A 15,624-nucleotide genomic window follows, 5' to 3' on the forward strand; every position below is an offset into this window, starting at 1 on the left:
CCTCCCTTACTTCTTCCAGGTTCTAGCTTGGGAGATGGATGCTGCAAGGCAGCCACAGTACAAGAAATACAGCTGTGCAAAGAATTTTCCAAGTACAGAATCTAGCTTAATGAGAAGGATGGAGTTTATGAGACTCATGCTTCATAGGGAAGGCCATGTGAACTCAAAATCATGGAAGTCCTAATGGCCTGGGCTACACTTCATATCTGGAGAATCATAGCACTGCCTTGCTCATAAAATCCACGATACAGATAAGCCAGTGGTTTTATGTACCTATCTTTAACATTCCTATCTGAGTAAATATAGAACTGTTGTGTGAAGGAAGCCAACAGAAACTCTGAAGCTTGATCCCCTTGATCCTTTCAAAGATGTTGTCAAATCTCTTTAGCACAAAAATAACACAAACGTCATACAGTCTTGGAAATGTACTGGTATTATGCCTGTCTGACTTGTGTATGTTGGACAAGGTAGGGGACTGAAAAACAAAGATAAACAGAGTTTGTTCTTGACAAAGCCATGCATGGATGCATCAGTTTTTTAGAATCCACATGCCAATCTAGTAGTTCAGCCGCCGCTGCCCCCCGCCGCCCGACCTCCATATTTCTTCATTCTTTTAATAGCTGTATTATAAGAATTCTTTAATTGCTAAGATCTGTGCAAAGAAAACACACACACACACTTCTTAATTCCCATAATAGCAGAAAACATTTATTTCCATTGATTTACACCCTGAGGAAAAACTGACATTGTCATCCATCTTTTAGCTATCTCTTTCCTGCCTTTAGAGTGATGGTGTAGGGCAGGCATCCCCAAACTGCGGCCCTCCAGATGTTTTGGCCTACAACTCCCATGATCCCTAGCTGACAGGACCAGTGGTCGGGGAAGATTGGAATTGTAATCCAAAACATCTGGAGGGCTGAAGTTTGGGGGTGCCTGGTGTAGGGGGTTGGAGTTGGACTTGTATTTGTTATTCCACATTTTGGGGGGCAGGTAAGTGTTGTGCTTTTCATCATGGCATACAAGCTTGTGGCCAAAACACATCTTTCTGCTCATAACCCAATGCAGAAACTTTCATCTCTTAGAGGGAACATTATATATTCTGGCAGTGATGATTTTAGAGCTTTGCAATCTTCCTGCTCTTCAGCTTTCCAGAAAGTGTTTTTGATGGTTGCCTGCAGCTGGCATCTCTTTTATGAATTTCTTGGGAAAAGACACATGCACTATAACCACCCAAGGTTTCCAGCAAGTTGGAAATTGGAGACACTTCTCTGTCCCTATTCTGGCCACAAACTTTAACCAAAATCTGAATGCCATCAATATAGTATGTGTACAACCTGGTATTTAGGGAAATGTTATCTATAAAAATTAGCTCTAATTTCTGACTCATTGTATCAATGGACATAAGAATTATGGCCAAATTAGAAGATGTGGGAGATCTGTGATAGGACTTCTAAGTTTGAGCTGAGAAAGTGCATAGCTTCCTTAAGCAACTTATTGCATTGATGACCTTATTTTAAGAATAAGAATTTATGAGAACATAAATATATTCTCCCATAGTCTGGACACTTCAATTTTTTAACTTCTGCTTTCTTTTTTATTTAAAGTGTCACCACTTAATCTTCTTGTCCATAGGCTTACTCATACTTGGTTCCTGCAGTGTTTCAAAATATGGTTTGCCTTCTAGTCTGTCATCTTTTCAGCTTGCCTTTGACTCTGTCAGTCATCATCATCTTGAACTGTACTGACCACAGCTGACAAGTGTTTCCCAATGAGATCCTTTGAGTGCTGAGATATATGACCCTATGATCTGCCTGGTCTTGAAAGTGATACCCCCTACATACAGTACACACAAGAGCTTATATATCCAGGTATATGAATGTGCCTGTACTAGAGATAACACAAGGGTATTAAAGTGAATATGTGGCTTAATTTGTAGGTTTTCTCAAAAAAGTAATTATTCCAAAGATGGGTTCCAGAAATGAAACTTAGTTTCATTCTGAAGTGCATGTATGCAGTTGTGTTCCACAAATACAGCTGAAACTAGCACTTGGCAGGGCTTGTTGTTTAAAAATATTCCATCCCAGCATGTGCAAACTTGTTTTTGTTACAGAATTCTTTTGTTAAAGGTGCAGTCCTGCCATGCCTTTGCCAGAATGATGGGATCTGTATCAAATCAGTATGTTTTGGAAAGCAGCTGCATTTAGAGCTTGTAGTTACAAATGTTAAATTGGAATTTACATTTAATATATTGCTTGGAAAGGTTTCATGTATAGTTGAAAAATCACAACAGAAGAAAGGGAAACTAGCCCTGTAGCTACATTCAGAACATACCTTGTGGGTGTTAATTCTTATCAGAATGATTGAGAATGAGCATGATCTTTCTAAAAGACCCTTTATGCAGTGTACAAGGATTTGGCATAACCTCATAAAAAGCCTAACACAAATAATCTTCTCTGTTTATTGCATGGTCCATGTGTTAATTCTGGGAACACAGTTCATCTGTCTCTCATTTACTGGGTCTGTGCAAACACATGACAACTAGATAAGCATCAGTAGAGATAAACAAGTATCATGTGGATATTTGATAAGCATACATATAGACACAAAACGGATCTTATTTTTATAAAGTACATGTGATATTTGCAAAAGCTGTAAACTTAAGTTCATATGACAATATTTTCCCAAAGTCACTTAGCCTTCAGTTGTGGCTCTAGGGCATAAATTACTACTATTTTGTTGATAATTTCAGTATTTCTTCAAAGCTGGTATGCAATTCTGAGATCCTATATGTGTGTTTTCCTCTAGGCTTAATAATATAATATGTTTCGAAAGATCAAATAGAAGGGCTCAATTTTCACATGCGGCTATTCATTGGCCTCCCCTTTCTCTCCAGACCTCTCACGGAGGAGACACATAAAGAAAGGCCTCGGATTATGATTGCAGGGTCTAGGTTGGTTCATATGGAGCAAGGAGGTCCTTGGGGAGCTGCTGTGCTAAGCTGTTTAAGACCTTATAGGGCATAACCAGCACTTTGAATTGGGCCTGCAAATTAATTGGCAGCCAGTGTATTCAAGGAAGAATTGGAGTTACATGCTCAAACCATCTCGCCCCAGTGAGCAACCTAGCCACTGAATTCTGCACCAGCTGAAGATTCCAAACCATCTTCAGAGGCAGCCCCATGTAAAACGTGTTGCAGTAGTCTAACCTAGAGGTTACCAGAGCATAGACAACAGAAGTTAGAGTATTGCTGTCTATATAGGGCCACAGCTGGACCACCAGCTGAAGTGGATGTGCCACTGAGGCCACCTGAGCATCCAGCAATAGCAATGAATCAAGAAGAACCCCCATGTCTCATACCTGTTCCTTCAGAGGGAGTGTAACCCCATCAAGAGCAGGCCACCTTCCTTCCTTCCATCCATCCATCCGGTCTAGGGAACCACCGATTAGCAGTGCCTCAATCTTATCTGGCTTGAGTTTCAGTATTGTTGATTCTCATCTGGTCAGTTGCTGAGGCAAGAAAACGGTCTAGTAGTGCATCTCCTGCCACACCTGCAGGTGTAAAAGAGAAGCAGAGCTGTGTGTCATCCGCATACAATGTACTCCAGAACTCAGGAATGGGGGGGGGGGTGAATGAAAGAAGACTGAAGCTAGACCTGACTTTTTAAAACTTATATGGAGTTTCTTAGCAGGATGTAGGAGAGATACCTTAAGTAACAAATTACGATTTTTGACCTCCTAATTCCTTGTCCAGAGAAACTATGGCAGCCTTAAACTTCCTCTCCTTTATGTTGACTTTTTTTATTCGGGGTCTGATTTGGGGTTTATTTGTGATGAGGACTTTTTTGTGATGTAAGCAGGTGCATATGACTGATTTAGTAAGAGTCAGTCACAGAAAAGACTTGAGTTGGGGGGGTACCTTTTCAGATTGGACCCTTGGGGTTTCGTCATTGTTTGAAAGGTCTAATTCTGAAGCCTTTTCACGGTCATTCATGCTGAGTGGGAAAGCTGATGTTCCCACTCTCTAATCCTACTTTTAGACGTGCTTAGGAGTGTGTGTGCGGCAAGCTAGCCCGCACTCTTGCAGGTAGTCGTCATCCGGGAAAGCTCCACAATTTGCACTATTCACAAACCACCACAGGATGCCAATCTGCTCCAGGTCCCTAATCCCTTTCTCACACGGTCTGTTGTAACCATCTGGGGGGGGCGGGGTGGGGGGGATGACAAGCTTGAATGAAAGGGAAAGGAAAATGCAACACAATGTAAGAGACGGGTTTATCGGGCTGCCAGTCGCTGCACATACAATCTGCACCAGCTGCAGCCCAATTAAATTCAATAGTTCACAGGTGTTCCCGGCAGAGGATGCATTAACCAAGCCACTCTTAAAAAAATACCTAAGACTTTAAACACAGAAGCTCATTTCTCCCCACTACCACCCTGCCCACCCCGTCTCTTGGTATTCTTTAAAGTTTTTTTGGAGCACTTCAAATACAAAGAAGCTGAAAAGGACTTTCAGCCCTTTGGAAAAAAAGTTAGTGCTTAAAACCACAATGGACCTGACTCAAGCAAGCTGAATCAGCTATTCATCTCATCTGATTCATCCTGGCAGATGAATTGTTAGGTTATCAGTCCATGGCTTCAGGAGTAGAATAATTGATACCTGAGAGTATTTTTCACCTAGAAGCTGAAAATGATCGACACAATTAGAACCCCCTCTCTAAATATTACTATTGGTCTCTATTCTCTGTGTTCTTTTTTATTCATTAGTAACTTTAGAAAATAATTTGAGATCAAAACAACTAGGGTGTCTTCTAAGCCTCACTAAAATAAATGACAAATTTCCCATTGATACATATATAAACTAGGGCTATACTGCTATTGCATGGATGTGTGCTGCACCCTGTTCCTGTGGCATTTTTGCTTGGACATGTTAGTCCTGTTGAAATGTCAAGTGTCAAATATTCTAGTTCTTTGTGCGTGTGCATGCACGCACACACGCACACAAAGATTGGTATTGCAAAACATGCCCAGGAATAAGATAGGCACTAATAACATATTGTTGTTGTTGTTGTTTAGTCGTGTCCGACTCTTCATGATCCCATGGACCATAGCACACCAGGCACTCCTGTCTTCCACTGCCTCCCGCAGTTTGGTCAAACTCATGTTCGTAGCTTCGAGAACACTGTCCAACCATCTCGTCCTCTGTCGTCCCCTTCTCCTTCTGCCCTCAATCTTTCCCAACATCAGGGTCTTTTCCAGGGAGTCTTCTCTTCTCATGAGGTGGCCAAAGTATTGGAGCCTCCGCTTCAGGATCTGTCCTTCCAGTGAGCAGGATGTGCTGCCTGCATCCTGCAGTGAGCGCATGTTCTGCCTGCAATCTGCAGTGCTGAGCCTTCACCACTCACAGGATCTGTCCTTCCAAGATCTAATAATAATTCTTATTATTAGATCTTGCCATTTAAAGCAAGTATCACCACTGTTGTGTTTTCCCTTCTGCGAAATAGTTGACTGACTGAATCCTAATAGACAGGATTGCTGATTCTTTAAATGAACCATTCTGACACCTGAATAGAGCCCAACAGCAGGGCTCAATGTGTTGCTTAGGGTTGGCATCCCATTTTTAATGGGCAAAATGCGCAGAAGATGCTCATCTAAGAAGCACATTTAATCATAGCTGCCAAGTCCGGGTCGTAAAGATCCGGGATCGGCAGCGCGCGCATGACCGGAAGTTGCGTGACGCAACTTCCGGTGGCGCTTCGCCCTTCTATGGGCATCAGAAAATGGCGGCGCCAGCGCCGGAAGTCGCTTCCGCGCATGACCGGAAACACGTAAAAGCGACTTCCGGCGCCACCATTTTCTGATGCCGATAAAAGGGCGAAGCTCCAACGGAAGTCGCACCACGCAACTTCCGGTCATGCGCGGAAGCGACTTCCGGCGCCGGCGCCGCCATTTTCTGGTGCCCATAGAAGGGCAAAGCGGCACCAGAAAAATGGCCGCCGGGAAGAAGCGAATTTAAGGGAGAATGCCGGGATTTATCACCAAACGGGAGACCGCCGGGAAACAGTAAGAAAAAAGGGGTTTTCCCGGCGGATACGGGATACTTGGCAGCTATGCATTTAATGATTGTGTGTAAAGTTCCTGTCACCAACCATTGTATACATACACTTAATTTTGTTGGAGACGTAAGCATTTTGAAGACATTCCAGGGAAAAAAATTACCCATTTTACAGATGAGGCTTAGCTTGTGTCAAAGATAGTAAGGTAATACTGGTACATGACATCGAGAGCTGAAAATGCATGTTGAGGGATCACTAGTAATCCAAGCTACAGGCTGTAGATGAGCATATAGAAAGCACTTCAGAAACTGAACATGCAGGAAGCAGCGTCTTTGCTCTCTTTGCATGCTGACATGTGGGATGTGACTTTCTTGAGACAGGCAGGCAGACATTGTGTCTCACCCACATGTATACACACCACTCACTGCTGACCCTGACATGGGGTGGCTGCTGCTAGCTGGCCACAACCGCCTCTTTCTCAGGGCTACAAGCTGTGGCAAGTAGGCTTGCTGAATTGCATGAATGACCTGGCTGGGAATTTTAGAGGTTAAGAGTCTTGCTTGAGCGCATGTTCTGCCTGCATCCTGCAGTGCTGAGCCTTCACCACTCACTGGCAGCTGCATGTGCTAAGCCGTGAGCTGCTGCATGTCATCCACAGTACTTTGGGTTAGTGTGCAGGATAGTACAGATGTGTCCTCTCTTCACTGCTGTCTGCATTTCCATTCCATTCTTAGTTAGTTCCCATTCTATACTTTGAAGCTTCATCCCTCTTGAACATCTTGTTCTACATGTGAGATTCTTCTACTACCTATCCTCATTAGCATCTTCTCCAGTGAAGGCTGTGCATCACCGGCCACACTGGATCAGACTCTCAGAAATAATCCAAATACTTTGATGCTTTATATGTATGTGTCATTGTTACTCAAATGCCCCTACTTAGATTGTTGGGCAGACCTCCATCACCCCATTACAGATGCTCTGAGACTGGGTGCAGTGTTGCAACCAAGTTTTGGTTACCAGTTTTTCATATAACATTGCTTATGTAACCCAGGGGTAGTCAACCTTTTTATACCTACCGCCCACTAATGCATCTTTCTTAATGGTAAAATTTCCTTACCAGTGCTCGATGGAAGGAGGATTCAGCTTGTGCCATAGTACCCCCTACTGCCCACCTAGAATGCTGAAACGCCCACTAGTGGGTGGTAGGGACCAGGTTGACAACCCCTGACGTAATCACTGGAAACATGAAGTATGTAGCAGAAAAGCTGGTCGTGAGTGTGCTTCATGTGACCTTTGAGTTCATGTGACCACTGGAAGAATATATTGCTCACACACAATTCTGATTTTTGATGTTCATGTTCATTTTGAGTTATAAATGCAGTGGCATTGTAAGGGGAAGAGAGTATAGAGTACTTCCCCCTCTCATCAGAAGTAGCTCCTCCCCAAGCAGCGAGGGAAGCGCGGGCTCTGAAGAGGCTAGTCAGGAAACGGAGAGAGAGTGCCAGGTCTCTAGCAGCATGGGAGAGCCCCTGCTCCACAGGCGGGAAGAGAGAGGAGGGGAAAGGGGGGAAAGGGAAAGCACGGAGCGTAGACCTTTTCCCCCGGTTCCGGAATTACGGAGGAGAAGAAAGGGGAGGAGATTCACTGTCCCGCAACTCTTATGTTGGGGGAAATCGCGCAGGGGGGCAGTGCCGGATTCTGCATCGGAATAAGAAGACATGTTTCCAACACCCCGTTACACTGTAAATAGAGTGCACCAATAAAGACTGTTAAAAGACAAGCATGTGGAGAGTCGTTACTCTAGAGTAGTCGCAACAACCTCTGACAGGCATGAATAAGACTTTCGGTGAAATGTTTGCTCTTTGGTGTAAAAAAAAACAAGTGAGCAAACAATGAAAACATATCAAGGTACTGTATGTGTTACTTGAGAAATTATCAGGCTTTGTGGGGTGTTTTCTGAGTTTAGGAACTAATAAACATGGGTTCCTGTGACTGTGCTCCCTACGTTAACTTGCATACATAGACTTTAACCTGTGAGGTGGCAATGTGTGTGATTCTTTCTTTTCTTCTTTCCTTTAATGTCTTCACTGTGCTCTAAAACATTAAAATGCAGAACAGCAGAGCACTGATCAGAACTAACAGCAATATTGTAGTAACTTGACAAAGATGTCCAAATCCATGCTTTTTCTTCTTCTTCTCTGAAGGCATGCTAAACACATGCTAAATCCCCTAAAAAGCTACTAAAAGACTTTGGCAGCCATTAGTCCTGCATGGGCGGTGGAAGTCTTTTCAGCAAGTGAACAAACAAGGAAAATATACTGAATGGCTGACAAATGCATTTCAGCTGGCTCTTTCATTTAGACACACAAGGGTGCAGTCAATATCAATCACTTGTTTTCCCTCTTACACTGAAAATCGTGGTCCCCCTGTTCATTCCTCAAGCGCTTTTCACCACAGTAATGTGTCTTTAGAATGACATTAACATGAGGCTGTTTCCGCTGTCTGAAGTCCAGAGAGCTTAAAAACCCATCTCAGGCTTTAAGATATTAGTAGTCTTCTTTTCCACACTTTTTCTTCCTTCCTGCTTTTCTTTTTGAATTGTATGCTTTTCCTTCCCCCTTCCCTCCACCTTTTTTTTAAAGTTACAGTTTGAGACAAGAAAGCAGCCACAAAAGATTTGATAGTCTTCCTCTCGTTTCTGGAATGCTTACTGAATTGTTTGCCATCAGTTGGTGTATTTTTAATTGAGCATCTGCCATGTGCATATTTTATTTATATAAGAGGGCAGTGTATGATGCAATAACAAACATCAGAACATAAATGTGTTGTTGGTGGATTTTGCCAGGCTTGGAACGATTTTTTGCAGAGGCTTCCATAGATGCTCAAGAAAATTATGAATGTGGCCTTCTGTTTCATTCTGCGTCTGTCCTCTGCCACCAGTCCTCAGCAGATAAAATGTTCCAGCAATAAATCTTGTTATTTAAATACATATATTTCTTTTTCAGATAACTGCGGTTTGCAGGGAAGCTGCACTTCTTGCCCTTCAGGAAGATATACAAGCAAAATGCATTGTGGGACGGCATTTCCAACAAGCCTTGGCTATTGTGACTCCTCGAATTCCAGATTCTTTGCAGAAGTTCTATGACAGCTATCATCAACAGAGTGGGCTACATTCACTTTGAGAATTATACATTGTATAATGTGACTCCATGGGCTCTTTTATAAGCTGAATAGCTGTAATCCAATAATGTATGGAGGCCACAGGTTCCCCTTATCTGCTTTAGAACCAACACAAATCGGTAATTTAAAGCAGAGTTTGGGGAAACTTGAATTCAGGTGCCATATGTGGCACTCCATGCCTTTTTTGTGTCCCAGAAATTTCCCTGTCCACACCCCACAGATAGGTAAATAAAGAGACCAACCTGACCCAACCTTGCTCAGGGACCCACAAGTTTGGGCAGGTTATCCAAAAGGATGCTCCATAGCCAGGCTAAGGACCCTAAACTCTTCATAGCTGGCCTCCAAAGACTAAGGGTGCTCATCAGATCTCTTTAAACCCCTTTTTAATTCCCACACCTTCCTGCTGCAGAAGCAGCATGAACCTCAGTTTAGTCCCACCTGGTGTTATAATAACAATTATTTTATTATTTATACCCCCACCCTTCTGGCTGGGTTTCCCCAGCCACTCTGGGCAGCTCACAGCACATATCAGAACATACTAAAACATAAAACATTAAAAACTTCCCGATACAGGACATGCCACACTGACTCCTCGTCTTCTGTCCACCTGGCCCAACCACAACAAGTGTTTGTTGGCAATAGTGCTGCACAAGCCAGGGGCATGGTGTATTATCCTGGTGCTTGATGTGATCTCTCTTCCTGCCTTCTGGTTTAACCTTAGAACCTGACTGCCCTTTTCTCCTGGGTCCCAGTTCCTACTCCTGACTCTCTCAAGACCACTACCCACAGCCCACCCCTAACAAAAGGGAAGAGCAAGTCAGATTTTTTTCAGGACCCTAGTTCCATGAGAGGTGTTCAAATAAACCAAAGGACACTATTTCTGGGGGTAACTTGTCACGAAGCCCAATGCGCTTCCTGAACACGAAGCTCAGGAAAGATGTTTATGCACTCATGCTTGCCAGAGCACGTGCGTGCTTAGAGAGACTTCCTAGTTTGTTGCTGCCACTCCTTAAGATGGCCCAGCAGGCTTTACACGAAGAAGAACTCGCTAATTTGTCAGGTTTGCTGGCACACTTCCCTCCTCTTCTTTTTTCATTCTCTCCCACATGCTGGTCCTGCTCCGGTGGCTATTTTCGATTTATTACTCATCCTGGGCCTTAAGTATCTACATTCTAATCAGGTCTATTTCAGGTACCAACTGTTGTACCCAAATTAGGAAAAATCTGGGCAACAGAGTGAGTCACTCAATAGAGACATTGCATTTGGCAAAGATTGCTAGGCCTTTTTCTTCCAAATTCCTGTTGTGAAACTTGATAACCTGAAATGTACCTGGCTTGAGTTGGAGCAGTGGCGGAAAGTGCAGGAGGCATCATGCCTGCCCTTAAGTAAAAAACAATCATACCTGAGTTATTGCTGCCAAAATTTTAATCATAATTTTATAACATTTCCATCTATGGGAATTCATATCAGAGTTGTGTGTGTGTGTGTGTGTGTGTGTGTGTGCTGTTCTTTACATTTTATCTCAGAGTTTACTTTCATTCATTCCACCTTTAAACTTTTATATCATTTCCCCACCACCACCACCACCAAGGTGCAATAAAAGCAAAAAAGAGTTTCTACAAAACTATTTAAGAGTTATGTGGGCCATATCAGCAACTTCCATCAAAGGAAGACTGAACAGTGCTGTGCACATCCTTAAAACCAGTTCCGGGTGGTTGGAGGATTTGGGGTTTATACAGAGGGGAAGAGAGGAGGGGGCAGTCATCCCATTGCTCCTGGAAAACACTGCTCCTGCAGCATTGGATACAGACTTTTGTCTTCTTTCCAGCACTTTCACCGTATGCTGAGGCTGTAATCTTACCCACACCCTGGAAGTTAAGCCTGTTGGAAACAGTGAAATACTGTATACTTCCAACTAAACGTGCACAGGATCTGGCTGCAAGTCATACATTTCCCCAGGGACATCTTCCCAATGTATTTACAGTCTTTAGTTGCAAAATTGTTCATCTAATTCCACCCCCAACACACAACAGGTAATTTATTCATCTGAAATGTTTCAGCACTTCCATCACATACCTTGGAAATTTCTATATTCTCTCCAAGATTGGAATAGTGGCTACGTGGGTGGGAGGTGGGCGGGAAATGCATGGACATTACATTTGACCATACAGTATAACCTTGGAGAGCACCCAAAATACTTCCTTTAAGCAAAACAAAGATGACTCTATCAGACCAAAGATAGGGTCAGCACTGATGTAAGTGTTCTTAGGAGCTTCGTAAAGACAGACCAGCATTGATGTAAGTGTTCTTAGGAGCTTTGTAAAGGGTGAAGACAGAAATGGATGTGGTTTGAATGCCCCTTTCACTGCCCTGAAAACAGTAAAACCACTTCCACCATGCCGAAAACGTTTCATCTGTCTTCACCCTCATCCTTAACTGCATTTTCCCCTATGAAAAGACATTGAGCTACTGTTCCAAATATGACAATGGAGCATGTAACACTGGATTTATTTGAAGAGAAGTAAAAGGAAAAACCCAAAAGCACTGTTTCGATGCAGCCTAATCTTGCTTTTGTGTAATTAATAAATACTAATTTAAAAACTGCTAAACCTGATAATAATATATATTGCATTTATGGCACTTAGGAGAAATATTGCTTTAAAAGATTGATTTGCTTTAAGCAACACTGAAACAACTAGTTATCACCGTCTGATTCTATTCAAGATTTCACTACAGTATGTGCATTTTGTGTGTGTGTGTGTGTGGAAGCTGCTTTTACTGAGAGAAAACACACTGTAGTAACTGGTTAGACTTTTAACTACAAAGGAATGTTTTATTTTCCTGAGAGATTAATAGTAAGTCAGAATCAGCTGGTAGTGCCAAGTGCCTTGATAACACAATTGATCACAGAAAGCTTTGTTAAGGTCCCCCCCCCCCCCGCCTTCTCATTTCCCAGAAAGAACTGGAAGACAACACAAGTGCTGGGGTGGTTTTTTTTATTTTTGCACCAATTTTGCAAGACATTGATTATGATGAGCATAAATCTCTAAAACAGGAGGATTCCCCCCCCTTATTATCATGGGTGGAAAGAAATTAGCAAGGAAGAGAGGGATAGATTAAGGAAGGGGTGGCGTGTGTTTATGGGTATATTGTCATTTGGAGAAAAATCCTAGCCCACCTTCAGCATTCATATCTACAAAATGCTTTGAAATCTTTTAACTTCTTTGACCACAATATTACCATTGTGAGGCTAAATCCTTGGTGCAGTAAATTATTTCCCAACTATTAAAAAAATGAAGGAAGGTTTACCCCTAGGTAGTTACTTTTTTTCAGCACATGGGAAGGGGCAGTTTCAGATGTCTGTTTTTCCATGGTTTTCTCACTTGAAGCTTCAGGTTACAGCTGAACTTTTTGTAAATAAATGGCATGAACAGTTAGGTTTTGATGGAAGTTATAGGAATATAAACTGGTGAATGAAGTACATAATCAGAATTCTTCTTTGGTTAGATAAAGGCATACAGACTTCTCCGACTGGTTTGGGTGCTTTTGCTGTGTGAGGGAGACAAAAGTCAGATTTCTTACACCTACCTAGTTTTCCATTGCTTCCCCTCTGTGCATCCATGTGTAATGCAAAATTAGAAGCCCAGCAATATTCATAGCTGTAGCAGCTGCAGCAGGATCAGATGGAGGGAGAGTTTTCTGTATGAGTGTGAGAGGAACTGTACGTCTCTGCATGTTCCTTGCCTGTGTGTATAAAGAGACTGTGTTTCTTTGTGCATGCATGCAAATGCATTGTAAACTTTTTCTAGAGCATAACTATGTGATCATATAATGTATTTCTGGCGAACCTGCTTCTCATATTTAAGTATTCTCCTTTGCACGAGTAAAGATCTGTATATTCATTCTAGGAACTGCTTCAATGAAGGAGTGTTAATAAGGTACTAAAATACTTCCAGTGGTAGTTTCCGCCAGACGTGCATGTTCCCACATTGCCCTTGTGTTGATCAACTGACAGGTGTGCTTATGGCAATGAATCCCTTGTTGTTGTTTAGTCGTTTAGTCGTGTCCGACTCTTTGTGACCCCGTGGACCATAGCACGCCAGGCACTCCTGTCTTGCACTGCCTCCCGCAGTTTGGTCAAACTCATGTTCATAGCTTCGAGAACACTGTCCAACCATCTCGTCCTCTGTTGTCCCCTTCTCCTAGTGCCCTCAATCTTTTCCAACATCAGGGTCTTTTCCAATGATTCTTCTTTTCTCATGAGGTGGCCAAAGTATTGGAGCCTCAGCTTCACGATATGTCCTTCCAGTGAGCACTCAGGGCTGATTTCCTTAAGAATGGATAGGTTTGATCTTCTTGCAGTCCATGGGACTCTCATGAGTCTCCTCCAGCACCATAATTCAAAAGCATCAATTCTTCGGTGATCAGCCTTCTTTATGGTCCAGCTCTCACTTCCATACATCACTACTGGGAAAACTGGGGGAAATGAATCCCTATTTACAGCAATTAGCAACTCATTTACCCTGCACATCATACACATGGAAGGAATGGGAAAGACCAGTCATGAGACTGTGCCCTCAGCTTGAACGTTCTCCCACTTGCTTCCAAATCCTTGTAAGATTTTCTGCCTTTCAGGAGTCAACTGCAAATTCAGATTTCATTAGTGATAAGAATGCCATTCATAGAACAAGCCAACCGTTCTGGATTCCTGTATTTGCTATTTGTGAATCCCAGTCCATGAATTATATTGGTAAGTATTTGCATTGACTAACAAGAATTAGAGAATCCAGTAAAGCCTTCTCCTTCATTATATATATATATATATATCAATAGATATCATTAATGAACTTTAACCAATCCTTTGTGCGTGCCATATGGTTAATATGGCACATGGCAACTGTCTCTTTCAGATCCCATGAAAAATGCTGAGGCCTTGTTCCCTGAGGGCTATGCCTAAAAGCAGGAAATGCAATTGCCTATTCCGTGCTACATTGATTTGGCCAGAAGTGTTCAAACAATAAACAGTCACCATGTCCCACTTTCTGTGGCATCAAAAGGGCAGAATCTATGGGTCAGTTTAATGTATACTGCGTGTTTATGCACAATTGACGCATCATACACATATGCTGAGGCTGGGGGGTTTGTCAGCGCTGCTGTTAGGACAGTTCTGATGTCACTGCTTTGCTATAAAGAATGGTGAGGGAACATGAAGTAGAAGCATAATTAGTCAGGGCTAGAGACTGTCATCTGGAAAGAAGGAACCAAGGAGATTGGGACAAGCAGGAAAGAAAAGGAAGTAGGATTTGCTCACCCATGGGTACTGTTTTTTATTGTATTTGTATGAATCATGGATTATGTTTATCTTTCACCATCCTGGAATCCATTGGACAAAGTGCAGTTTAGAAACAATTTAAATAAACAAACCAACCATTCTTCAAGCTTGAAGCTGTGGCAACAGGTGCTTCCAGATGCAGGTTTATTGTGGACTTCATGCATGCAGGTGTTTTGTACCGTCATAGAATGTTGTCATAATCAAAATGCTTTTTATTCCAGATTTCCTTTTACTTGGAAAATCTGCTAAGCAAAAATGATCCATTATCTATCCACACATCCACTGCTGTTGTGAAAACTCATTAGCACAATTTTGGGGTTTTGGAGGGCAGGGGGCTGTCACATGTGTGGTGATGTTTCATTGGGTGGTTCCTATTGCTGCATCCAAACTTCCATTTGCTTTTTACCTGAGCATAACCTAGCAGCATGCCCATTTCCACATGCTGCACATTGAGCACATGTTGGGATTTCATCAGCGTAGTTCGGCAGTGCTGTTCTGTGAAGATTTCAACACATGTGGGGAATTACCTTGGAGCAGGCTTCCTCAAACTCAGCCCTCCAGATGCTTTTGGCCTACAACTCTCATGATCCCTAGCTAGCAGGACCAGTGGTCAGGGATGATGCGAATTGTAGTCTCAAAACATTTGGAGGGCCGAGTTTGAGGAAGCCTCGCTTGGAGACTGTAATCACAGTGCATAAATCTGAATGGTGATAATAACTGCCCAAAGATCTCCTTATCGGAACCGATAGCTATCAGAACTGTGGCATAACAAAATATCAGTCTTGCACAATACCTCTATATTAATACTTTAAAAAAAACCTCTAATGGAAATGAACGTAATGAGGGGCTGTTAATGTGTGACAGTGTTCTTTCGATGGGGGGAAATTAAAGGTGTGTGTGCACAGGTGCAGAAACACCTGCACACATGCTCCGAATGGTAAAATGTAGCAGGGGGTGGAGGAGGAGTAACAGGAGAGGGGCTAGAAAGAGCATGGGAATATTGCATCATGGACCTCCCACTGTTGTGGATGGGAAACAGCAGAATGATACCTATGAAAA

The 15,624-nt window shown here is 42.6% G+C and overlaps 1 protein-coding gene across 1 annotated transcript in view; it reads left to right on the top strand.

Annotated features, from left to right (window-relative positions):
• Window positions 1-14,841, top strand: part of AFG2A (AFG2 AAA ATPase homolog A) — a 153,154-nt gene extending 138,313 nt beyond the window's left edge. The window contains exon 16 of the mRNA XM_035112917.2: window positions 9,059-14,841. Within this exon, the coding sequence (XP_034968808.2) occupies window positions 9,059-9,235 (177 nt within the window). The 3' untranslated portion in view covers window positions 9,236-14,841. The remainder of the gene's footprint in view (window positions 1-9,058) is intronic.
• The last annotated feature ends 783 nt before the right edge of the window (window positions 14,842-15,624 follow it).

The sequence above is a fragment of the Zootoca vivipara genome, chromosome 9 (genome assembly GCF_963506605.1).
Source record: "Zootoca vivipara chromosome 9, rZooViv1.1, whole genome shotgun sequence".
NCBI classification, from domain to species: Eukaryota; Metazoa; Chordata; class Lepidosauria; order Squamata; family Lacertidae; genus Zootoca; species Zootoca vivipara.